The sequence below is a fragment of the Cyprinus carpio genome, chromosome A12 (assembly GCF_018340385.1).
Source record: "Cyprinus carpio isolate SPL01 chromosome A12, ASM1834038v1, whole genome shotgun sequence".
Taxonomy (NCBI): domain Eukaryota; kingdom Metazoa; phylum Chordata; class Actinopteri; order Cypriniformes; family Cyprinidae; genus Cyprinus; species Cyprinus carpio.
The window spans coordinates 1,968,925-1,996,615 of record NC_056583.1 but is presented as its reverse complement, the minus strand read 5'-3'; the positions used below and the strand labels follow the sequence as shown (position 1 = coordinate 1,996,615).

Genomic DNA, 27,691 nt, shown 5'->3' with positions numbered 1-27,691 from the left:
AAAAGATGCTTCACGTCATGTGATTTTGGTGTAGTTCATTTATATCCAGGTTTAGCTTTCTGGCGATTGTATTTAGGCTTAAAAATGAATGAAAGTTGTTCATTTTGAAGATCATGCAGAACAAAAAGTGCATAAATCATAACATTTTGTTTGTAAAAGAGCTTTTTTTTTTTTTTGCAATAATCCAAAAGCCAGTGGAAAAATCCTATTGGGTTTTTTGATGAGGGAACCACGTTGGCCTACAAAAATATGGCCTCACTGCAGCACTCTTAACTTACATAATATGAATTGAATATGGATATTTTCCTTGCTCTGAAAAATGTTGCATTACTTGTTTGTGAACTCTGTCATCCCTTGATCTTGCTAATTGCAGAAAACCTGCTAAAGTAAATTGGACTTGAGTTTGGGTGTCAGTACTCAAGTGTTGGGTAGTGATCTCAAGCTGAATGACGCATGAAAAGCCACAGAGAAGCTTTGTTTACTTTTTGCAACTCAATACCTGGAGCACCAACCTGACCTTTGGGGACGCCTTGTAATTTTATTCAGTGTTACTTTAAATATACATAAGTGGATTCTAGTAAATAATGCAGTATTGTGATGTTCTGAATCATCATTTTCTTGTTGACCAATTTATTTGCCAAGTCATTAAGAGAATTTACATTTTGCTTTAGTATTAGTTTTGTACACTTTGAGTAATATTTTATCAAAATCTATTTACTCATCTATCTGTTCATCAATCTATCCATCCGTCTATCCATCTATGTTTATCCATTTGTTCATAGATCCCTCTATTTATCCGTCCATATGTCCGTCCATTTATATATTGATCATCCATGTTTACACATCCATCCATGCATCTGTTCATACGTCCATCTATCTGTCTATCCGTTCATCCATCCATCTAAAAATGGCATGCAAGAATCAAAAGATTTTGTAGGTTCCGTACAAAATATTTTTAATTGTGATGCTTTTATAGAAGTTGTACAAGGAATGCAAACTAAATACAAGCAGCAAAAAATGCAATGGCATTTTGAATGTGGGTAACATGGGGGGAAAAAATCCCACATTACTACATAGCTTAAGAACATCAACAATGACAATAATGCATTTCCAAACTACCCTTAATTCACCATTCAACTTTAATTTAACATTTAGGACTCATAGTCGTTCTTAATTTTTAAATAATGCATTAAAAATGGAAACAAACAAAATGTAAACAGTCTTTTGAAGACTTTGCGCCTGCTGATTCCAGAGCAAGCTGGGAATTGCATCCTCAATACCTTCACCTCTGTCAGTTTCAGAACATTATTCTCTTTATCTTCAGCAAAGGTTCCCATGAGACACATGCTTGTCCTAAGCACCGCCTGTACAGAGCTGTAGTCATATCCCTGTATCTTTAGCTGTCTGTGGCTAGAATAAGCACCGCTCCGAAGATGCCGACGTTCTGCCCGATGAGCTTGATCTGGTTCCAGAACTCCACGCGGCAGGTGCGGTGCCAATAACCGATGTTGCCGTCAATGAACAGCACAACTAAAGGTAACAGAACTGCCAGGATCTGGGAAGCCAGTCGCACGTAGCAGCCCGAGAGGTAGGAGAGCGCTAGCACCCCGAACACAAGCACCAGGAGCTGGACCGTGATCTCACCACCAGGAATGTGGTCCAGGTAGGCCAGCCGGTCTTCCTTACTGTGCTGTAGCGAGTAAACCTGGAGGGCAAACAGTGTCAGTGATGTTAACCCTATAAAGTCTACAGTATCATATTTAATATGTTCATTTCTTAAGCAAATTTCCAAGGCCTCTAAATGATCAAAACTTTGCTGAGAAACCTGTCACACACAATCTGCATGTAATGTAATGTTCATTTGTTCATCTCTCAATCATCATTTTAGTGCATTGCAGTTATGTTTAGCTCATAAAACTAAGCATTAAATGTCATCTTAGACATTATTAAGAGATATAGAGTGACAACTGAGGTTTAAATCATTTTTAATGTAAGCAGTCTGCTATACGGTTATAAAGATCTCATTGATTTATGCTGCATGCATTAGAATTTCATCTTACTTTTTGGCCATGCAAATATCAACATCTGCACCAAATTGCATATTTTTGTTCACTTTGGGTCTCTGAATGGTGTTTTTTCCTCCATATTCTCACTTCAACATACTATACGAATCATAAAACCCTGATGCATCAAATATGACAAAACAAATCACATATGCAAACTTATATATATATATATAGTGAAAAAATATATCACCCTGTAGCTATTGAGATAATAACATTACAAAATAAGTTTATTAGTTAAGGTTTAATTCACACACTCACCATACATATCAAGTAAATCCCCAGGAAGACCTGTCCGGTGGACTGCAGTGAGCGTGTGCGAGGTTTCTGTCTGTAAACCTCTCCTGCTCCACTCGCCAGCACCAGAAACCCTCCTATGATGGCCATGGCTCTGGAGTACATCCTCACCTGCGGCGGTTATGAATACATACATAAGAGGTGAACGCTGTGGCTGGTCTCACATGAACCTAAATCATCTACACTTTCCTTAAAACAGAATTGAATTACGAGCAATGGATGATTGACATTCCAACAAAGCTTCCTTGGACCGCTGTATTATGATCAAAGAGAGATATTACTGCAGTTATATAACACTATATTGCAGATGGCTAATCCCTTGGGTGGACGTGATATGAAAAATGGATTTGCATGAGCAGTCAGAGACACAGTAAACGGGAAAGCCAACAAAAGCAGAACAACAACTTAATGTGTAATTTGTTCAAATTCACAGGATAATTTCCATGTTAGAAACAACAACACATTAAGCAGCGGCAGGCCTGGATTGGCTAATCAGGAGGACTGGGAGAATTTCCGGTGGCCCGGTCTGTTATTTTTGGCTCCGAGGGCGGGTGAAGTCATGCCACTGGGGTTGAGATACTCTGTGCTGCATCCACTCACAGCAGCCCCACTCTTTTTATTTATTATCTTCTCACAGCCTCACTCGCAGGGTTGCCAGCTGTTCTGTATAACACGGAATCGTGCCGTATTTAAGGCATCATAGAAGCATCCCGTATGAAAGCTATAGCCTACGGAATGCAGTCTATCCCTTATTTGCAAGCGAAATTCTTCCGCTTCACAGCGAGCAGGACTTACGGTAATTCCCTTCCACCACCCGCATTTTGATTTTGTCAGATCAGTTTGGGCGAATGCAAACAACTTATTGATCATGAGTCCAACATCCAGCAAGGCAGAAAAACATTCAATCTACCCGAGGGAAGACGTCTTTCATTGTAAATCAATACTGTTGAATAGAGAAAAAATAGACTACATTTTTATAAAAATTTACATCTGGTCTATTCTTAAAACTAGACCCAAGTAGCCCACTCTATAAGCTTTCTTAAATTAAAAAAATATGCATTTTCATCCATTCATAGGCTATATGATTGCAATCAAATTTTAGGTAATAAATTTTTGTGCTTCATTGACTTATGTTTCATTGACGTTCAGTTGCTATGCCTTCAAATTTCATGCAATTTGTATGTATGTAATTTCACAGTATTTTCACCTCCTAAATTACTACACTACTTGTGCAGTCATTTTTTTTTAGAATAGGTAATTGTACATAAATAGGTTAAGCAAAACAAATGCTATTATTTCCGAGAACTTTTTAGGCAGACATTATGATATAAATATTTTGAGCTTCCCTTATTCTGTCCCTTACTTTATTTAAAGAATCACAATTGTCCCTTATTTTCTATTTCTGAAGTTAATTGGCAGCCCTAATGTTGACTTAATTATCTTATAACTCCCCCGACAGAGGCACCTTGCTAAAGAAAACGTCAGTTGTTGAATTTATGTGAGCAAAAATACAATGCATCACAAGGCTGTAGGGAACAGTTCACTGTGCAGATGTAGGCCTATGTACTGAAGTTTTAATAACATTATTTTAATAAGCCTATAGTCAGTTGTGAACTAAAGCAGGCCGGTCCAAGGCATGAAACTCTAGGGCTGAAAATGAGTCCCACTCCGGCCCTGAGCAACGGTGTGAGTGGCTTGAGGTGTGTTTTGTAGGCCAAAACCTGGACACAAGCATTTAAGCAATTCTGGTTGCATCATCCTGAAACCAATGGTGTTTTTTAAAAAGAGTTTTTGCTTAAATGCCTGAAACAAGGTCTGTGGTGAACACAAGCTCAAGATATTTTCATGTTTTATTTAACGACATAAATTGTGTTCGTAATTGTTCTCGTGCAAGCTACTCTAACTCAGACTTTCAGGGAAATTGCATTTAAATACAAACGGAAAGAGTTTCAGAAACTTGGAGAAATAAAAGGGGTCATAAACTGAGAAATCAAAACCCCCTTGATCTTAAAGGGTCATTATACTATAAAAACATCCTGTAAGCTTCACAACTCAACTTTCTCGTCAGTCTAAAAACAGCTTGTATTGAAGCCAATCTCACAAAAGACAGGTTGAGGAATATGACACTTTATGATGTAATAGTGTGGCTAAACCCCGCCTCCTGCCTCTTTAGCCCCACCCACCAATTAATAAAAAAGGCAGTTCATGACCCCTTTACAGTCATGCAACCTTGGTATAGTTCAGTTATAGACTTTGTTTAGATTTTTTACTACTTTGACGATGGATTTAGACTTTAAAATAATGAAGTTTTGCTCATTTGTGAAGATTATCATGGAACACACACACACAAAAATCAAACTTCTGCTGGTCACAGATTTTTTTTTTTTCTGCAATAATTCAAAAACCAATACAAAAAAATACTTTTTTTTTTTCTAAGAAACCAGGTCAATGTGAACAGGTTGGCCTGCAAAAATTCTTCTAAGGCAAAGCACATATACAAAAATTATTCCTTTTTGTTCAGATGAAACCAGATTGTATGTTTTTACCTTCAACCAGTCTGCGTAATGGACCTGTCCTCCCACATAAGACACGTATGTGCTGAGGGCCAAATTAATGGCAGCGGCCAGAGCAAACCATCTTCTCTTCACCCCAAAGGACATGAAACTGGCACACAACACTGCAGCTCCTAAATCTAAGTACAGGTAAGGCACCTGGATGTCTGGCTTCCTAAAAAGATTAGAAACAAATTTTTAAGTCGACGGATATTAGCTACATTTAACAACTTCATAAGGTTTCGTATTGGGCTCAGTTTTTGAATGCAGATTAAAAGCAGTGGAAGAAAACTATGGTTGTCACCTCTTTTGTCACCACTGCCAAATCCAGTTTAAACACAGAGGCTTTCATTGTGAATGTTCTTTTGTTAAACTGCTGCATGTCACGTGTGTTTATACTGTGCCACTGCAAGCATTTAGTTGGGTTTCCACGTACCGTTTCACATCCGCTCGCTCCGCGAACAGCATCAACATGCTGAAGCAGTTCCAGAAGCCGAACCGGGTCAGGATGAAAGCTCCGAACTGAGAGAAGAATCTCAGGGCTTTTTTGCGGGTTGCAGCAGCCATGGCTCAGGATGGCGGAAGTACCATCTCCTTCCTTGGGATCGTGAACGAATCGCTATTCTGAATCGAATCTTTCGAACGATTCAGTAGAGCGATTCTTAAGTGACACTTTTTTTGTTTTAATTTTCTTTCAGAATGCAGCTGTTTAACAGTACAATTTATGCAAACAAATAAATAATGAAAACAATAGAAAGGGGTAATAATATAAATATAAAAATATAAAATAAATGCTTAATTTTTTATTCAAAGATTCAACTTGCATTAATGAATGTGAAACTTGGTCAAATATAATTAAATTAAAGCGCTTTTCAATCTCTTTGCAATATTTAATATTATGTTTGATACATTGCTGTATCCTACGCTACATTATAACTGAATAAGTACAATGCCAGCATATTAAAGTTCCAATAAAATTGGCAAAGTAAAAATTTATCTGAAAAAAATCATGAGCACATTGCAACGTGGACGTATGTATACGCAGTGACGTAAGAATCATGAATCAATTATTTGAATTGTTCTTTGAAACGGACTGTTCAAAAGAACCGAATCGCGGAAATGACTCGACTGTCCATCGCTGCGACTTTCAGGAACACAGGAAACTTGTTGGCAAATGTGAACCCTTGCTACTTGATAATAACTCTTTCATGTGGAACAAAGCGGAACATTCCTCCAGGGGGCTGCATTCAAATTAATTCATTTAAATGACTTATTTAAAAATTGAACCAGAAATCACTATAAAACAACTTGACTTAAAATTAAAATATAAAAAATAAATAAAATTATTTAGTCATACTGTGTATGTGATTGTGATCCACCTAGCCCTAGATGATCGCTTTTAAAAGTTACATCAAATGATATCGCTAAAAACCTTAAAGAAAACAGCAACAACTGCTTTTTCATTGCATCAAAAAAATGCACTGAATAGCTAGCCTTTGATTAATAATAAAAACAACAATATAATTACTACACTGAAAAAAAACAACTTAACTCTAAAACACAACACAATGAGGTGCAAAATTCAAAATACAGGTAAAACACCTTTTTCGGATATTTTTTAAATGCATTAGTATTATTATTATTACACACTGGCACACTGAGATAAGTGGAAATGCTTTTAGCGCCATCTAGTGTTTAAAAGAGAAAAATGCAACAACTGTGTGAACTGGTGTCATAAATTATACTTTTATACTGACTTAAAATTTTCTTTATGACCCTAGCCATGCATATTATATGTAATTAATAACTTATTAACTCTTAATACACTGACAAAAAGATAACTATATACATAATGTACATAATTTCTTTCAGTAATGATAAAGTCTGTACCAAAAAAAGGCTTTAGTCTAGTCTAGTTAGATGTTTTAAATAATATGGGCACTGGTGAGAAGAGAGGTGTCCTGGTTCTGGGAGATCGATGACCTGTAATCCTCCTCGCGTCTTGATCAGTCTTAGCTCAATTACTGAAGCTCTAGCGTGTGACAGTCTCTGAAACCGTAAGTCAGTTGTCAGCACTGGCATTAGAGAAAGTACGTCACCATGACAACACATGGCCTGGTTTATTTCCAATGCATCTCCCTTATTGTGATCTATATTTGTTCATATAAAGTTGCATACTGCTTACAAAAACAATGATTGCTTTGTTTATTCCTTCACTGTAAAACTGATTTTTGTTTTTGTAAAAAACATTATTAGAGTAAAGTTGCATGCATAATTCACTGTTAGCTGCCATTTCTTTGTCATTTTTGGTGACATTTATTAGCAATGTTTAAGTGAAAATTGTTTCAAGGTGTATTTAAAATGACAATCAATTTGTTTTTGGTTATTGTCTTAAACTGTTTTTGAATGCCATCTAATGATTCTGGTTCTAAACATAGACAAACTTTTTTTTGGTATATGAACTATTGTTACACTGAATACATTTTTAGTGGTGTCTTCTGTAAATCATGGTAAAAATGTATCAAAGTCATAATTTTTTGCTCAGAAACAATACAGGACACATTATAATGTATGTGACCCACGTACTTTTAGAAGTTCCTCATCATGAAGACTCCATAAAGTCACTCATCATAAATCAAGGTTGCTAATCATGTACAAAGGGGGCCTAAGCCAGATCTAAAGAAACCAGCTTACAGGTGAGGCCAGTGCCACAACAAGCTTACCCAGAGTTCAGCACACACTCAGAAGAGCAAAGACGTATGAGTGGAAACACATAGCAGCTATAAATGAATTCTGGAGTGAATTCAAGCCCGCTGAGGTCAGGTGAACCTCTCTGGCAATGTTTTCCTCCACTGCCACGTCCAGAACTATCCTATGTGATTTGTTGGACTTGAAACACTCTTAATCATCAGATAATAGTCTTGTTTTTCCAACATGGGGAATGTAAGAAAGCATTGCCGTTATTAAGCAGATCGTGGCAGGAGTAATCCTGCACTGAGCAGTTTATTGGGACATGATGCCAGTGGACGACAGCCAAACGTACCTGAGGAACATCTGATGATTGAGTTCAGTTTGCATCTTCAGTTTGAGACCCCAAACCCAATATTTTACTTCATGACTGATTGTAAACATTATTAACTGGATAACATGTCATACATCACATGTACATTACATTTTTTTTTTTTTTTTGAAGTTTTAAATAAAAAGATTATTGGAGTAAGTTTTACAAAAAAAACTATTTTGTTCTTTCTGCTTCAAAATTGCATGTTTAATTCAGCGTGTCCCTTGCCTATCCCCCCAGCACTAACCCTACTCCTAAACCTACTCTTATGAAAATTATGGTTTTCCCAATGGAGCCACAAAAAATAAATAAATAAATCAATAAAGTCTCCTACAAGGACAAGGATTTCAGATGTTGCCATCTTTGTTGGGACATTTTGTCCCCGTAACTTAGGGTTACAAAATAGTGGTTATCATCTAAGATAAATCACTTATAGAGTAAAAATAATTAATTGCATTTGGTTATCCCTAAATTGCAAACAAGTTACATCTATTGGATCTATATCTATAGATGCACCAAATGATTCGCTGATAGATTAAATAATAAACAAATGTATTAAACTGAATGAGAAGACATGCAAATGAAAAGTTTGATGGTAAGAGCTTTATGTAAGGCTGTAACTGTGAATACAACATTTAGATGAAACCTTTATTTTGTGTGGTGAGAAGTGTTATTGTGTATTGTACTAAGACAATTGAAAATATGACGAAATGTTTGAAAAAAGTGCACTTTTGATGATCTGTTGTGATATTAGTACTAAGAGCTTTGAAAATAGTTGCTTGTGATGATGGTACCAAAGCAAAAAAACAAACAAACAAACAAAAAAAAACCTGTAACAGACAACTGAAGACAATGTGCTGTATAAACAAGCCTGAAGATATCCAAGTGAGTTTAGTTGAATTCAAGGCAGCACAGTATGACATGTACAGTAGGAAATGAATATATACTGCTTCTGTTGTCTGATTATGTTCAACCAATGCTCTGCTTCTAGCCTGCAATTATATGAATCACACCGAGCTCTTTCTAGGCTGAAGTTTACATGCATACATCATTGCTACAAATTAATTCCATCAATGCACAATTTCAGAGAGAATGGCAGCACTCTTCATTTTCCACATTCAGTCCGTCCTGCTGCCCTTTCCTGGAGTATTTCAATGTTGTTTAGAGGTGACTCCTCACGGCCGTCCTAATGAGATCAGGGGAGATTGATGACATCAGAGCGCAATCCCCCCCAGGATCAATCCCTGCACCTAAGAAAGAGCAAGGAGAAGGAGGGGTCCAGATAACAGAAATAGAGGAGAAGACCCTGAGATCAGAGCGCAGTCTGTTCACAGACAGAGAGGAGAGGACCTCCACGCTGATGATCTCCTAGGAGACATCAGGACATTTCTCTGGCTGCTGCGAGTCCCATTCAACAGGTAAATGGAGGATTTTTTGTTGTTTATGTTTATGTTACATTTACAGGACGGTCAAAAAACCACCAGGACTTTGTTTTTTCATGCAACAGTGAAAAACATTTAGTGTAGTTGCAATTTTCACCCAAAAATTGTGGTGAATTTCATAAGTAACACACTGAATTAAATGTGAAATGTTGAAGTAGAAAAACTGAAATAGTATTTTCTTGTAAATCATGCTCAAATAATCGTTATTTAAATTTTCAGTAATTTAACAACTCTATTAAAGCTTTTTGATATAAAGTGAGTTTCTAAATGTGATTTGGAACATACTGGTTTTTTTATAAGCATTTTGTTATGTTATAGTCACACTACAGTAAGTGTATTTTTTTTCTGATATTTTTACATTAAGTGCTTTTAACAGTACACTGAAAAATGGTAACCTAAAAATATCATCTAAATAAATTGATCTTATTCAAGTCAAAAATGTAATATAACATCACTGAACCAACGTAAATACATTAATTCATCATTTAATTTTTATCTAATTGTTATCTAATTTTTATTGATTGAATCCTTTAAAATGTTATGAGTGAAAAATCTTGTTAAGGAAACAATGGATCACTTTTTGCATTGTAAAAGCATTGTTTATGAGACTTTGTGAGCTTAATTTCACTTATAATATCTTTCATTTATTTCCTTGGAATAGGCAGGATGGCTCGGGACATGTCAGATAAAGAAATCCTGAAGATGGAGCTGGATCAGCTGAAGCTGGAAGTGAACACTCCCCGAACTGCGGTAGGAACTCCAACCATTAAAGGGACAGTACACCTAATAATGAAAATTCAGTCATCATTTACTCACCCTCGTGTTGTTCCAAACCTGTATGACTTAGGGGACATAATGGAAGATATTTTAAAGAATGTTGGTAAACAAACAGTTTTGGTTCCCATTGACTTCCATTGCAATTTTTGTCAATGGGTACCGAAACTGTATGGCGACCAACATCCTTTAAAATATCTTATTTTATATTCCATAGAAGTCAGTTTTGGAATAACATGAGGGTGATTAAATGATGACAGAATTTTCATTTTTTGACGAACTGTCCCTTTAAGATCTCCAAAGTTTTTGCAGCAATTGCTGCTACATCCTCTGATGCGTTACTTACTTGTTTTCCAATCTGAACCAGATGGTGGAAGTGAATGAAATAAACATCCTTAAACCATTTTCCTGATTCTTCTTCTGGTATCAACAACAGCCCCAGAGATCATTGCGTTTGTTGAGGGGAAGTCTGCCGAAGACCCCCTGATCAAGGGTGTCCCAGAAGACAAGAACCCATTCAAGGAGAAGGGGGGCTGCATTATTACGTAGCAACGGCCCTGGACTACTACTTTTATATAAATCATCAATATTTACACTAGAAACTGTGATTTTTTTTTTTAAAATTTAGTTTCAAATACAATACAGTTCCAGAAGCATAAGAGGACGTCCTCATGTCATTCAATACCTTTTTGTGATATGATGTTACCTGTCACTTTTTAAAATAAACTCATTAGCAATTTAACCAAATGTCTTGCTAAATGAATGTTACGGTATCAAAGAAACCCTAATTTGACTTAAAAGGGATAGTTTACCCAGAAATTTAAATTCTGTCATCATTTATTCACCCTCAGGTCAAAATGTTGTCATTGCCATTGACTACCATTATATGGACAAAAATTAGAATGGTAGTCAATGGAAACCAAAACTTTTTGGACACCAACAGTCTTCAAAATGTCTTATTTTATGTGGCACAGAAGAAAGAATTTGTCCCTAGACAATGCCATTGCCATTGTTGGTATGTTCATAACCAAACTTAAACAGGACATTATTTAGATCAATTTTGACAGTATTATAGACAATGTTTTGATGAATGTAATTTTGCTTGTCCAAAATTAGTTTTGTCTTTCATTGCATGGACAAATCTAAAGAACAGAAGTCATACAGGCTTGGAACCACATGAGGGTGAGTAAATAATGACAGGACTTAAATTTCTGGGTGAACTGTTCATTTAAATGTGTAAGTGTACCACAAATCAACATGGTTCTGAAGATTTCATGTCCTTTATAATTGCATCTGATGCAAGTATTTAAAAAAAGATGCCTGTGGCCATGAAAACTAGGGTGTTATCTTGCATTAGTGCTCTGTATGCGTGAAGCTCTGCAGGTAGATTGACTCAGCGGCTGCTCATTGGCTGCTGTGATAATGAGATTTGGGTGTCAGACCTCTCTGTCCCACTGAAGAGCAGCTGCTTCCTGTGTTTCCAGAACTTAAGCTCATTCTCTGATCCTCATCTCAGGATTGAGCTTTTCATCCTGTAAGCTTCTTTTTCAACTTTGTACCACTGCCCCACCATTTCTCTCCATCTCCTGTTTTAAAACTGAGCCAGTAATTAGGATGAACCGCAGCTCTGTGAGCAACACCCAACAGCAAGGAATTGTAGTTTATTTTTGAATGGGGTTCTTCGGGTTTCCAGAGTTTCATTCAGAGTGGAAGTGATCGCTATTCCAGCTCAGAAAAATATGTTCCAAGGGCATATAACAAACGTTCATATTAAGTTATAAAAATGTTATTTCTGGATGTTTTCTGAAGGCTCAAAACAGCCAGTTTTTGAAATGTTTTCTTGGTTATTCAAACATTAAGAGAACATTCCATTTACATTATGAGACTGTTACTTTTGAATATCATCTGAACATTCAAAACGTTCGGTTTTTTAAATGTTTTAAAATATTTTTTTCTTGTTCATTAAAGGAACATTTTATTTGATAATTTTGCAAAAAAATTATGAGAATGTTACGTTTGAATGTTCTCAGAATATTCTTAAGCAACATAGTAAGAAAGTAACAATTAGAAATGTTACACATCCAGCTAAAACATTTCAGGACAGACATTCCATGAATTATGTATAAATAATGTTTTTATGCTAACATTTTGAGAACGTTATTAAAGACCAGATAACTTCTATTAAGGGAACATTTGTTCTGAGAATAGTCCCTGTTAGCTGGGCTACGACTTTAAATGATTTGTAATATGATGCTTGTGTTGATGCTTCACCATTAAAAAAATACTCTTTCAAATACATATTTGTAAAATTATTTTAACATATTTAAAATGTGCAAAGAAGGGTATAGCTTATATGGATGTTTATAATTTACAATAACACAAATTTGTAACCAATTTTTTTTTTTTTTTTGTGTGTGTGTGTGTGTGTGTGTGTGTGTGTGTGTGTGTGTGTGTGTGTGTGTGTGTGTTGCATAAATGTAAAACCTAAGCAGGCTGACTTGCACTTACTTTAATTGGACCTGGAAAACCTTATCAATAGATGTATGTCATAAAGTCATATAGATAAACAGCGCATATACAAAGCACAATATGTTTTTTACACAATTTAGTCTTATCTTAATTACCTTATCTGGTCATGATGACCAGAAGTATCAATTTCTGCACTGTTGTAACACTAAATTTAACAAGATGACAACTCAAAGCAGTTGTGAAGATAAAGCCACATGAACACTGCAGCAGGATTGATAAAAATATATATTTTTTCCTACATTCATGAAGCAACTGAATCTCTTCTGCTGATCTAAGGTGTCACTGTACTTTTGAACATTAAAGATTAGTTCACCCAAAAATCTAAATTGGCATGATTTGCTCACCCTCAAGTTGTTCAAAAGCTGTATGAGTTTATTTCTTCTGTTGAACAGAAAAGAAGACAAATGAGAAAAAGTTGACAGTAGCCACTGACTTTTATAGTATGAGAAAAAAGCATGTCTACCGTAAACTGTTTAGTTACCAACATTCTTTAAAACATCTTGTTTTGTACTCAACAGAACAAAGAAACTCATCCAGGTTTGGAATTGCATGAGGGTGGGTAAATTATGACAGAATTTTTATTTTTGGGTGAGCTATCGCTTTATCAAGCTTCTTATTTTGAATCTTTTTTCCTGAAAAGTTTTTTATTTCACAAAAATTATTAGTGGTTCGATGTTTTATGTACTGTAAAAAAACAAAACAAAAAAAAAAAAACTTTTAAGTATGCTTGGAGTCTCCAAATACTTTCTGGGGTTCATTGTGCCTGAAATAAACTGAACTAATTATTCATTGTTTGCCTCCTTAACATAAATGTTTACATAAAGAGGACTGCTTTGGATCTGTATGTTGACTAAAGCTTGTATTAAATATTACCACTCTTATCTTGATTGATTACATATGATACTTGAGTGTTGCTTCACTGCAATCTTATTGCTGAGACCTTTGCTCCTTGCTTGCGCATAAAAGAAGACTTTCAACAAAGGTCCTTGCAGAGAGTTTCTGCTGTGATGCACATTCTCATTTTTTCTCCATCTCTAGCTTAAAACTCCCGTAGCTTTCCTATGTGCAACAGTCTTTGTTTTTAAAGAAAACTTTAAACTTTAGACTTTCCAAAGTGAGTGCAGACTCAATTCTTCAGGATGTGGCTGCTGATATTCTTGGTGTGCGTCCTGATTTGGGCTGGCGGAACATACTGGTACCTGTTCAGCAAGCCAAGTCCGTTTACAGTGGAGTCAGTGAGGCCTCCAGGACCTTTAGAGCTGGACCAGAGGAAGAGAGACAAAGTGCTGAAACAAGGTGAATATCCAGAGATCTTTAGATGCTTAAATGCTTCTTTGACCTCAGAATGACCTGGGAGTGTTTTAAACCTGTTCTGCTAATCTGCAGCTTTTAAAAGCAAATGGACAATCTAATATGAGCTAATCTTCAAATGCAACATATGAGCACGTTTCTGCTGAATGCACTTAAGGAGCTTATGAAACATTATAAGCATACTAGTTTCCAAAGTGAAGTGTTAATAGTTTGTCACCATGAAACAAAAATTACAACCCTTTTTCTCTATTGTGATGTATTTCTGAATGAAATGGCTTAAAGAATAAGAAAAAAGTAGGACAGGACTTTATTTTGTCTAAACTTAATTAGAGTCATTGTCATTTGCTAATCTCAGGTGACAGGTTATTGCCCCGCCCTCACGTCAGTGCACGTCATCAGAGAAGAGGGGAAGGAAGTTAATGGTTGTGATTAAATATGAGGAGGGAACCTGTTTATATATATATATATATATATATATATATATATATAAAAAATAATATATATATATATATATACAGTACAGACCAAAAGTTTGGAAACATTACTATTTTTAATGTTTTTGAAAGAAGTCTCTTCTGCTCATCAAGCCTGAATTTATTTGATCAGAAATACAGAAAAAAAAACAATAATATTTTGGAATATTATTACAATTTAAAATAATAGTTTTCTATTTGAATATACTTAAAAAAAAAAAAAATTATTCCTTTGATGCAAAGCTGAATTTTCAGCATCATTACTCCAGCCTTCAGTGTCACATGTAACATCCAGTCTATCACATGATCATTTAGAAATCATTCTAATATTCTGATTTATTATGAGTGTTGGAAACAGTTCTGCTGTCTAATATATTTGATGAATAAAATGTTAAAAAGAACTGCATTTATTCAAAATAAAAAAAAGTTCTAATAATATATATTCTAATAATATATTTTCTTTACTATCACTTTTTATCAATTTAACACATCCTTGCTGAATAAAAGTATTGATTTTATTTAAAAAAAAGAAAGAAAAAAAAATTACTGACCCCAAATTACTGACCAGTAGTGTATATTGTTATTACAAAATATTTATATTTTAAAAACATAGCTTCTTTTTTTTTTTTTTTTTTTTTTTTTTTTTTTATTTTTACTTTTTATTCATCAAAGTATCCTAAAAAAGTATCACATGTTCTGAAAAAATATTAAGCAGCAGAACTGTTTCCAACTTTGATAATGAATCATCATATTAGAATGATTTCTAAAGGATCATGTGATAATGATCCTAAAAATTCAGCTTTGCATCACAGAAATAAATGATAATTTAAAGTATAATAAATTTAAAAACAATTATTTTAAATTGTAATAATATATCACAATATTACATTTTTTTCTGTATTTTTGATCAAATAAATGCAGGCTTGATGAGCAGAAGAAACTTCTTTCAAAAACATTAAAAATAGTAATGTTTCCAAGCTTTTGACCTGTACTGTGTATATATATATGTGTATATATGTGTGTATATATATATATATATATATGTATATATATGTATATATCTTATATATATGTATGTATATATATATATGTATGTATATGCATAGATGAATAATTTATATTAAACAAAAATTGTTGATTTGATTATTTAATATTTTTAGCAGTATTGTGACCACTCTTTTAAACAGTTTATACTGTAATGAATGCATATTATCAAAAAGTGTACTTGTTCCAGAAATAAAATACTTTAATATACTTCATTGTAAACTGAAGGTAATGTTTTCAGACACTTTACTGCATTTTATTTACAATTTACAAAAGTACTTTAATTTGTTAGAAGTGTACTTAAGTGTGTTAAGTAATATAGTCATGAAAGTATACTTTAAGTATAATTTTTTTGTTTCATTAATATTAGATTAGTCTTTAAAAAAAATACTTTTAAGATTGACTGAATGAGGACTGTCAAGCTCTAAAATGACAAATAAATGTGATCTATATGATTCATGTATTACTATTTATTAATGCATTTATTTAGTGTGTGTTTTTTTATGTGTTCAACAGAAGTTTTTCGAATAGCTCGAGTAAGGAAATGGTTACAGAATTTCTTAAAATTTAATTAGAAGTAAAGCTTTATTATAAAGCACCTTTTAAAACAGTGTTTACAAAGTGCTTTACAGGATAGATAATTTAAAATACACAATAGCAAACATAAAAAGAAATCTCTTTTACACATACATACAGTATGTCTCATTACCTTGAAAAGAAGTAATAGCTATTTCACATAATATGCACTAAAACAGAACTGTTTAAGCTAATCTAATTATGTAAAGTCTTGTCAATGCTGTCGTAAAACAATTAACATGTGTGTCAATGGCTATGCCGATATCTTAATTAGATTAGCTGACTGTGATAACATTTGTACAACTCAGACAAACCTCTTATTTGAAGTATTTTAGGGCTTACAAAGATAATAGTGTTCTTGGTGATAACTTGTGGCCTTACTTACTCACTTATCAGGCCTATCATAATATAACGACCATCCGTTTCACCCACTTTGAGCACTGAATGCTGGGAATGAACCCAGATCTGGAATGGACTGTTCACTTTCCATATCAGTCATTGTGTTTCTGCAGTAAAATGTTACATAAGATTGCATGAACAGTGCTTTGAAGTAGCTTTTTTGATATATTTCCTGACACTACTGCATACAATAGCCTATATGCATATAATGTATGATTTACTTACTGTATGTATTTTTAGGATTTACCAAAGAGAAGATTCCAAAGAATCTTGATGCAGTTGTAATAGGCAGTGGGATCGGAGGAATGGCGGCTGCAGCCACAATGGCCAAAGCTGGGAAGAGAGTCCTGGTGCTGGAGCAGCACGACGTGGCCGGGGGCTGCTGTCACACTTTCACTGAGAAGGGTTTTGAGTTTGATGTGGGTATGTACCATCCCTTATAATAGAGCATGGTTATTTTTTCAAATGTGGAAAAAAATTATAATTCACCCAAAATGAAAATTTACTGGAACTTTACTCATCCTCAGGCCATCCAAGATGTAGATGAGTTTGTTTTTAAATGAGAACAGATTTGGATAAATGTAGCATGACTTGCTCAGCAGTGGATGCTCTGCAGTGAATGGGTGCCGTCAGACTGAGAGTCCAAACAGCTGATAAAAACATCCCAATAATCCACAAGTAATCCACACCACTCCAGTCCATCAGTTAGACTTGAGAAGCCAAAGACTCCGTGTTGTAAGAAACAAATCCATCAAGTCATTTTAACTTTAGATTGTCGCTTCTATGATAATACAAGTCCAGAATCCATAATAATGCTTCCTCCAGTGAAAAAGTCCATCCCCTGTAGTCCTCTCACATCAAAATCCACCGCTATTTCATCTGTGCATGTTTCTCTCCTGTTTCAGACAAGATTTCTCTCTGGACAAAGCAATATTTTGGATAGCGGAATTATATTTTAGCTGTATTTTAATGATTTAAAGTAAAAAAAAAAAAAAAAAAAAAAAACATGTTAATGGTGGATTTGTTTCATACAGACACACAGATCTTCACTTCACAAGACATCGTCATACAGTTGTATGGATTACTTGTGGATTATTGTGATGTTTTTATCAGCTGTTTGGACTCTCATTCTGATGGCACCCATTCACTGCAGAGGATCCACTGCTGAACAAGTGATGGAATGCTACATTTATACAAATATGATGAAAAACAAACTCATCTAGATCTTAGATGACCTGAGGGTGAGTACATTTTCATTTTTTGGGTGAATTTTTCCTTTAGGCTCTTGTAAATGTTTCGTCTTATTGGTATTTTACATTATTTCTGAAAGTATTAAAAAAATGTCACTTATACACCAATACAACTTCTCTGTAAATTTCTCTCAACAATGCAATTTTGCATTTTACATCAGCGACTTCTCAGATTGGTGGACAGATCTTGAGAAATATGTGTAGTGTATTTCTTTAGCAGGAAAATGGAAATTAAACCAATCTTTGTTACTAAAGTTGAAATCACACTTTTACTTCCTGTTGGGATTTTTACTCCCTTGTTAGTTCGGTAAAGGCAATGTCTGTGAATTAAATCACCATGTCTCAAGACTGAAGGTCCTTCAGTCAAGTTTGTTTTATTTTGCATGCCAAGGACTTCACTACTTCGGTCAGCTGCATGAAAACGGTCTGCTTAAGGTCGCTATGGATCAAATCACTGAGGGTCAGCTGGAGTATGTGGAGCTACCACAGCATTTTGACAGCATTGTGATTGACGACAGTGAGAAACGGAGAGACTACGCCATACTGAGTGGCAAGACTGAGATGGAGCAGAACCTGAAAAAGTACTTTCCAGATGATGGCAAAGCTGTGGAGGAGTTCTTTAAGATCATGAAGGTAGAGCATGCATATCCATCATCTCATGTTTTTAAACTAAACCAGTGTTTACGTTTGCAGTTAGTGGACTGAAAGAATGCCCAATGCTAATGTGCTCACTTGCCTGCCTACGAAATCAGTTGGACAACAATTGTCATCTAATTAACATTCATGATGATAAGGTTTATCATCTTTTTTTTAAACACTTATGCATATGACACTAAGTTGACTTTTTTTTTTTTTTGTCCACAGGTCACAGCCAGGAAGATTCATTATTTGGCCATCCTCAAACTGATTCCACAGTGGTTGGCTCTGTTTCTGCTCAAAAGTGGCATCGCTGACTTCTTCTGCTCATCCATCTTTCATCTCTCAGGCATGAATGCCACTGAGATGAACAATAAACTGACAAGCAACAAGGATTTGCATGTGATCTTCTCATATTTCTTCTACGGTGAGACATTCTGTACATGAATAATTCCATGAAATAGCATGCACCATATGATGAAATGAAAATGAAAATTATTTCATTTCTAAAAAAAATAAATTTAAACTGACTCGCATCATAGCATAAAAGGCCTAGAGATGTCATTCTTTGCTCTTTTCTCCAGGTGTGCCTCCTAAAGATTCCAGCTTTATGATCAATGCTCTGATGCTGCACCATTTCAAGCGTGGCGCATATTACCCTAAAGGGGGCGCCAGTGAGATCCCTTTCCACATCACTAAAGTCATACAGAAATATGGGGGCAGTGTGCTGGTCCGAGCTCCTGTCAGTCGGATCCTGGTTGATAAGAAGGGAGCTGCTTATGGTGAGTCAAAAGTAGTCAGTTATATCAATCAAACTTCAATAATGCATAAATAAATCCAGTTTCTTCAAAATGAGTGTTTATGTGTTTATCAATCTACCTTCACTGTGGCTTTACTGACAGGAGTGACAGTGAAGAAAGGGGATGAGCATGTGGAGATTCGGGCTCCTGTCATCATCTCCAACTGTGGGATCTTCAACACCTTCCAGAAGCTCTTACCTCCAGAAATACAAGTCAAACCAGGTGAACACAATCTATGTGCTGCAAGAAATCATATTGTAATGTGTAGCTGCTGTTTATAGACTACATGGATTCTTTTCATACCTTTCAGAGATTCAGAGTCGTCTGGATATGATGAGGCCCGGTAAAGCCTCGTTCCTCCTGTTCTCGGGGTTTGATGCGACGCAGGAAGAGTTAGACATTGTGCCCAACAGCATCTGGCTCTTCAAATCCAACGACATGGATGCCATGTCAGTATCAAAAAAGATCTGTTACAATGCTACTTTAGCAATATTATGCTAACAACAACCATAATTCACATAATATAATACTATGCATTTAGTAAACTAACACAATAACAAACACACTGAACAAAATTATAAACGCAACACTTTTGTTTTTGCTCCCATTTTTCATGAGCTGAACTCAAAAATCTAAGACTTTTTCTATGTACACAAAAGGCCTATTTCTTTTGCCAAGATAATCCATCCACCTCACAGGTGTGGCATATCAAGATGCTGATTAGACAGCATGATTATTGCACAGGTGTGCCTTAGGCTGGCCACAATAAAAGGCCACTCTAAAATGTGCAGTTTTACTGTATTGTGGGGTACGGGGGGTCCAAAAACCAGTAAGTATCTGGTGTGACCACCATTTGCCTCACGCAGTGCAACACATCTCCTTCACATAGAGTTGATCCGGTTGTTGATTGTGGCCTGTGGAATGTTGGTCCACTCCTCTTCAATGGCTGCACGAAGTTGCTGGATATTGGCAGGAACTATAACACGCTGTCATATATGCTGATCCAGAGCATCCCAAACATGCTCAATGGGTGACATGTCCGGTGAGTATGCTGGCCATGCAAGAACTGGGATGTTTTCAGCTTCCAGGAATTGTGTACAGATCCTTGCAACATGGGGCCATGCGATTTCATGCTGCAACATATGGTGATGTTCGTGGATGAATGGCACAACAATGGGCCTCAGGATCTTGTCACGGTATCTCTTGTGCATTCAAAATACCATCAATAAAATGCACCTGTGTTCGTTGTCCATAACATACTCCTGCCCATACCATAACCCCAATGCCACCATGGACCACTCGATCCACAATGCTGACATCAGCAACCGCTCACCCACACAACGCCATACATGCTGTCTGCCGTCTGCCCTGTACAGTGAAAACCGGGATTCATCCGTGAAGAGAACACATCTCCAAAGTGCCAGACGCCATCGAATGTGAGCATTTGCCCACTCAAGTCTGTTACGACCACGAACTGCAGTCAGGTCGAGACCTTGATGAGGACGATGAGCATGCAGATGAGCTTCCCTGAGACGGTTTCTGACAGTTTGTGCAGAAATTCTTTGGTTATGCAACCCGATTGTTGCAGCAGCTGTCCGGGTGGCTGGTCTCAGACTATCTTGGAGGTGAACATGCTGGATGTGGAGGTCCTGGGCTGGTGTGGTTACATGTGGTCTGTGGTTGTGAGGCCGGTTGGATGTACTGCCAAATTCTCTGAAACACCTTTGGAGACGGCTTATGGTAGAGAAATGAACATTCAATTCATGGGCAACAACTCTGGTGGACATTCCTGCAGTCAGCATGCCAATTGCACACTCCCTCAAAACTTGAGACATCTGTGGCATTGTGCTGTGTGATAAAACTGCACATTTTAGAGTGGCTTTTTATTGTGGACAGCCTAAGGCACACCTGTGCTATAATCATGCTGTCTAATCAGTATCTTTATATGCCACACCTGTGAGGTGGATGGATTATCTCAGCAAGTGCTCACTAACACAGATTAAGACAGATTTGTGAACAATATTTGAGAGAAATAGGCCTTTTGTGTACATAGAAAAAGTCTTAGATCTTTGAGTTCAGCTCATGAAAAATGGGGGCAAAAACAAAAGTGTTGTGTTTATAATTTGGTTCCGTGTAATTTGCACTAAACCAAAATTATATGTCTTAAACAATAAATGGAAGTCAAGTAAATGCAGCATAGATTGGCAAAATAAGTGAACCATTTACAGCAGCGTGAATGAAACACTAGGCAGTGCTGCTGCCTAAAGCATGAAGTCTCAGGATCTCTCTCTCTCTCTCTTGGCCTGCTGCCACACTTCTGTCTGGACAGGATTTCTGCTTTCAGTCTAAAAAGCAATTCTTATCTTCCTGCGTGTGGGAAAACATATTTCCAGTCCAAGCTTCCCTGTACCCTCAACGTTGTTTTCAGATGGAGCTGTATGGCTGATGATACACAGGGCAAATTTTTGAGCAATTTTGGCGGGCAACTTTTTTTTTGAGCAATGTTGCTTGGGCACTTTCTCACTGAGAATGGGTAACAAATTTCTATCTGGATACTTTAGATTTGTTATGGGCCCCATGTCACACCTGGTGGAAACATTGTTCAAAAAGTTGCCCTATGTATCATCAGCCTATTAGCACATGTAATATGAGCACATAAAGTACATGCAGTTAATGAAAGTGAGCTTTCACTTGTAGGATGGACGAGTTCTTCGGTATGAGTAAAGACGAGGCACCAGAGAACATTCCCATGATGCTCATCACCTTCCCCTCAGCCAAAGATTCCACATCACAGATCCGGCACCCAGGTAACATCTTAACAGAAGATTCACATGATCATCTGGCCAATGTCAATGAATTTTTAGAAAGCAGCTCTCTATTTAGCATTTTCACTGCAAGATTCACTGCACACCACCACTTAAAAGTCTCTCCTGCCCACCAAGGCTGCATTTATTTGAACAAAAATACAATAAAAACTGTAAAATTGTGAAATATTATTACAATTTAAAAGAACTGTTTTCTGTATTGTAAAATGTAATTTATTCCTGTGATGCGCAGCTGAATTTTCAGCATCATTACTCCAGTCTTTGATGTCACATGATCTTCAGAAATCGTTCTAATATACTGATCTGCAGCTCAAGAAACTTTACTGATTATAATCAATGTTGAAAACATCAGAACTCCTTCATATAATAGAAAAAACAAAAAAAAAGCATTATTTTTAAGATTCTTTATAGAACAGAGTGTTGAAAAGAACAGCATTTATTTAAAATAGAAACATTATAAATGTAACACCAGGAATGCATCCTTGCTGAATAAAAGTATTATTTTAATTTAGAAAATACTTATTTAATTGTCTATATGTGTCTGATATACAGTATAAAAGTGCATTTTTAAAGTTTGTTCTTTATGGCTTCAAATTTAACGCAAGCTTCTGTTTTGCTGTTAATAATGTCATATGTTAACGACATATTAATTTTCCAGGCAAGTCATGTATGACCATCCTGACCATGGTGAATTATGAATGGTTTGAAGAGTGGAAAGACAGTAGAGTGAGGAAAAGAGGTGTCGATTATTACAGCTACAAGATGAGATTTGGCAACTATCTCTTTGAATGGGCCTGCAAACACTTCCCAAAACTCAGAGACAAGGTACTAAACTCGGTTGTAAATTTGAAATGTGTTATATGAGCATGAAAAATAGTGATAAAGGTACCTTTTTAATGTTAAAATGCTTTTGTCCCATGCCTGTTCAATGAGTCGAGTAAATCAAGTAGACATTCATAGCTTAACTAAAGAGACTAAACACTGATTCACTAAACACCAAGACAATGATGATCTGCAATACGATTACAAGGTCGAGTGTACAAATTTAGCTGGTGTTTATCAACATCTCTGTAAAACATATCATTAGTCTCATACTCATGAACCACCCACAGCCCGTTCAGTGACTTTCCAAGCAGGTCTATAATACATAGAGAAATTGATCCGTTAGCAAATCCTCTGAACATTAAAAATTGATGTCAGCTGCAATGGCACCAACGTACACAGTCATAAAGAGCCTTCCAAAAAAAATTATAATAATAATATAATGGAATATTTATGATTTATACATTTGAAATAAAAGTGTGAGAATTCACAGTCAAACCCTGACCCTCTTGAATACTGCACACAAAAAGAGGCTGAAATTGCCAGTTTCAGTCTGATTACCTGGTTTTATGCAACTTCCAGAAGTAAACAGGATGGAAAGCATTTTTGAGAAAGAGCTAATCACTGCATTTTGGTGTCAAACTTGTCAACGATACAGAGAAATTTAAGTGAGGCACTTAGTATTGAACTTGACATGAAATGGAAATTGCGATTGTCTTTTCTTCTTTATTGTGATGCATATCTGAGCCAGGGTTATTATCATTAACTAAAGCTAAAACAATAATAAAAAAAAATCATTACTTGAAATAAAATAAACATTACAATAAATATATAAAAAAAATAGTGAAAAAAATCTAACAAAAATCTAATCTGAATGAAATAGACTGAATGAGGAAAAAAATAGGGCAGGCCTTGATTTGGGACATTGGGAATCAGGAATCGGGAATCTATTAAGGGCACGTGAATTACATTATAAAATAATGATGCACAAGAATAAATGATCTATAATAACCACTGCAATATTCAATAACAATAAAAAAAATAATAATGCTTTAATTTAAGTCTCTTATGCTCAACAAGACAGCATTATTTGATCAAAAATACACTAAAAACAGTAATACTGTGAAATAATATTACAGTTTATTTACAACTTTCCCTTTCACGGTTTATTCATGAAAATTAAAAAGAATAGCATTTATTTGAAATTGAAATATTTTGTAACGTTATAAATGTCTTTACTGTTACTTTTGATCTCACTATAGTGGCAAAGCTGAATTGTCAGCAGCCAAAATTTGTCCACTTTGATTTTATGTTGATTTGAGCAGAAATACAGAGTTCTGGCATGAAACTGTACATGGCGCAGTCCGATAGGTCTAACTCAGTCTGATCTAATGACATCATTATCACATGGCACAGCTGATTGGTTCGCTCCTGTATCGGTAGCCAATGAGCTCGCTGCTCAACATTTAAATATATGACTAGTGCTTGCCGTAGCAGTTGCGGCTTGCTTCAGAAACCCTCCACCTTCCCCAGCTCCACCTGTATAGATCTGCTACCAGGTGATTCATGCACGCTATATGGGGGTTATTTCATGTATGTCATATTTGCAGCAGCAATATTTCTTACATGCTCACAGCAGCATGCTGTGGATGTATTGGCAGTAGCAAGCCTCGGTACTTGCTCTGCCGCAGCAGCAGCAGCGTAGCAGATCTATTCCAGCAAGACCAAATATATTAACATTGTCATGTACATTACCATGCCAATCCCTCCGAGAGCTGTCATGACAGAACTGTAGATTCAGCTTTGAGCAGAAATCTGCAGTGTGGACCGTGCTTACTATCATTAGTGAGATAGTAAGTGGATTCTGCATTCAGACTGATGAGTGTGTGTGTGTGTGTGTGTGTGTGTGTATGTGATTCAGCTGGTGTATCAGGAAGCCGCCACTCCTCTGACAAACATGCACTACCTCAGCTGTAACCGAGGGGCCATTTACTCTGCTGATCACAACCTGGACCGCTTCTACGCAGAGGCCATGGCTCAAAACCGATGTGACACTCCTGTCAAAAACCTTTATTTGTCAGGTACAGAGCTCTTCCTACTATGTACGGTTTTCATACTGGGCCCATCTTCAAAGGGTTAGTTCACCCAAAAATGAAAATTCTGTCATTAATTACTCACCCTCATGTTGTTTCAAACCTGTAAGACCTGCGTTCATCTTCTGAACACAAATTAAGATTTTTTTCGATGGAATCTGGAGCTGTCTGACCCTGCATAGACAGCAATGCAACTGAAATGTTCCCCAGTCCAGAAACGTAGCAAGGAGATCAGTAAAATAATCCATGTCACATCAGTGGTTCATCCACAATTATACGAAGCTATGAGAATACTTTTTGTGCGCAAAAGAAAAAACAAAAAAACAAATTTATTCAACAATTTGTTTCCTCCGCATCACCCTGGTGCCATTTTGGAGAATATCCGCTGGATGTATGCTATTCTGTGACACCACTGATGTCACATGGATTATTTTACAGATCTCCTTGCTAGGTTTCTGGACTTGGGAACATTTCTGTTCTATTGCTGTCTATGCAAGGTCAAGACAGCTCTCAGATTCCATCAAAAATATCTTAATTTGTGTTCCAAAGATGAACGAAGGTCTTACGGGTTTGAAACGACATGAGAGTGAGTAATTACTGACAGAATTTTCATTTTTGGGTGAACTAACCCTTTAAAGAGGGGCCGCAAAAACATCTGATGGAAAAAAGGTAAAACTTTAGAATAACGTTTCTTTTGTTAACATTAAATAACTACATTAGTTAACGTGAACTAACAATAAAATAATACTCATAAAGCATTTATAGATCAAGTCACATTTATTTACAGAACTGATTGTTTCAAAGCATCTTTGAAACCGTAATACACAGGAAGTACTGTGTACTTTGAAACAGAAGTACACAGTAATACAATGTAAGAAAATAACTGTACATAATGTTGCAGTAAATAACAGCATAGAAAGTTTATGAATTATTAAACGGATAATATTTCAGCTGGAAAGCACCACTAGAAAGACAGTAGTGTCATTATTCATTATTTTAGTTCTGTGTTGATTTAATTAACTCTTAATGTTAATTTCTACATTTACTAAAACATTATTAAAACCAAAGATGTGTGTTAATGTATTTAGATTGGTCATGGGCAATGTATTGCTCATTGTTAATTAATGTTAACTTATTGTAAAGCGTTGACTTTACATTACTGATTAGATGTATTTTAAGGGCTGTTAATAGAATGTGTGTGTGTTTTATATATAAAACAAATTATTTAAGACAAAAGTAAAATATTTAGTATATATTTTAGGGCTGTCAAAGTTGTTATATTAATTAAATGTAAATATGTACAGTACACACACACACAAACACACACACATAAATTCTTAACATTTTTTTAAATTAATATATATTTTAGATTCCATTTTAAAGGTGAGAGTATTTCAGCATGTTTATGGTTTTTCTGTGAATTTCAGGCCAGGACATTTTTAGCTGTGGTATCGCCGGTGCGTTGCATGGTGGTCTCCTCTGCGCTTCCACCGTCCTAAACTACCCTGTGTACATTGACCTCTTGTTTGTCAAGAAAAAACTCAAGTGGAAGAAAGCAAAGGAGGCAGCGAAGCTGGCAAAGCAGAAGCAGCAGTGATGAAGCTGTCAGGAGGGGGAACTGCACAGGAAATCAATTTCATACAAATGCATATTTCTACAGAAACAGAAAAAAGTATTTATAAATATAGAAGATCAGCCCTTAATTGTTACTTTGGGGGTATTTTTTTATAATACTTATACATATTATCAGTTATAGATTTTAATGTTATATTTAAAACTATTACATTAACCAACTATTGCCATATAAGACATTTAACAAATAAATAAACAAAAATAAATAAAATCATAGAAAATATTGAATGTCTGTTTTTTAAGCCAAAATAACGACAATATAGAGTGCTGTAGTGATGATGTAGTTTTAGGCCAACCCAATCACAGACCTTATTTCAGGCATTTAACCAAAAAACCCCATTGACTTCAGGATGATGGACCCGGAAGTACTAAAATGCTTGTTTTGGGGTTTTGGCCTACAAAAATATGTCATCCCCGCAGCACTCGATGCAGTTAAAAGAAAAAGAATCTCACTTTTTTTTTTCACTCCAGATTTGTAAAACATCAACACATTACCTGGTGTGTTTGATTCGCTAAAGCTTTTTCAACCAGACCTCCCACCTGTACTCTTCTAACCCATGTTTGTTCAACATGGATATTTGTGCACTAGCAGGACTCAAAGGAACTGTGGGAAACCTCAGACTTCCTGGTTTAAGTGGACATTTCCCCTGGGATTCCCTTACAGATTGGTTGGCATAACACGGCCTCTGATGGACGTGTGAATTTGGATGGGGAGGAGGATATGATATGAATGCCCTCACTGTGATTCACTGGGTCTAAATAACCGCTCTGCTCCTTTAAGCCCAAGTTCGTACTGCATTGAAATAAATCAAAGGACTAAAGCCTTAAAAAGTATGTTTCAGGAAAGTCATGTTCATTAAAAACAGTTTTCATTAAGGTAAATTTGTCAGGGCTGAAAGGGAAATGTTACAGGAAAACAAAGCCTGTTAATAAAATAAAGTACTCCTCCTGTCTTCCAACTAAGAGTTATGAAAATGTTTCAAGACTTGGATTACACATTTTCAAACAGGCCAGAATAAACAGAAATGAACTTGTTTAAGATGCAGAGGAAGAGCGTTTTGTTTGAACAGCGACCAAAAGCACTTAAGGGAACCAAAACATATACATGGAGT

The 27,691-nt window shown here is 35.9% G+C and overlaps 3 protein-coding genes across 3 annotated transcripts; 2 read left to right on the top strand and 1 right to left on the bottom strand.

The window, feature by feature from the left end:
- Positions 1-935: 935 nt before the first annotated feature.
- tmem101 (transmembrane protein 101) lies at positions 936-5,541 on the bottom strand. The gene is made up of 4 exons (XM_019112881.2): positions 5,349-5,541; positions 4,907-5,087; positions 2,325-2,471; positions 936-1,705 (listed from the first exon to the last, which is right to left on the bottom strand). The coding sequence occupies exons 1-4, from the start codon at positions 5,477-5,479 to the stop codon at positions 1,397-1,399; spliced, it is 768 nt and encodes a 255-aa protein (XP_018968426.1). The 5' UTR covers positions 5,480-5,541; the 3' UTR covers positions 936-1,396.
- A 3,615-nt stretch (positions 5,542-9,156) lies between these two features.
- On the top strand, positions 9,157-10,931 carry gngt2b (guanine nucleotide binding protein (G protein), gamma transducing activity polypeptide 2b). The gene is made up of 3 exons (XM_042767110.1): positions 9,157-9,391; positions 10,077-10,165; positions 10,613-10,931. Exons 2-3 carry the CDS (start codon positions 10,082-10,084, stop codon positions 10,736-10,738), a joined length of 210 nt encoding a protein of 69 aa, XP_042623044.1. The 5' UTR covers positions 9,157-9,391; positions 10,077-10,081; the 3' UTR covers positions 10,739-10,931.
- A 2,757-nt stretch (positions 10,932-13,688) lies between these two features.
- On the top strand, positions 13,689-26,802 carry si:ch1073-13h15.3 (inactive all-trans-retinol 13,14-reductase). The gene is made up of 11 exons (XM_042767109.1): positions 13,689-14,014; positions 16,762-16,944; positions 18,163-18,404; positions 18,636-18,834; positions 18,992-19,189; positions 19,310-19,429; positions 19,518-19,656; positions 21,905-22,014; positions 22,691-22,857; positions 24,776-24,935; positions 26,375-26,802. The coding sequence occupies exons 1-11, from the start codon at positions 13,858-13,860 to the stop codon at positions 26,542-26,544; spliced, it is 1,845 nt and encodes a 614-aa protein (XP_042623043.1). The 5' UTR covers positions 13,689-13,857; the 3' UTR covers positions 26,545-26,802.
- The last annotated feature ends 889 nt before the right edge of the window (positions 26,803-27,691 follow it).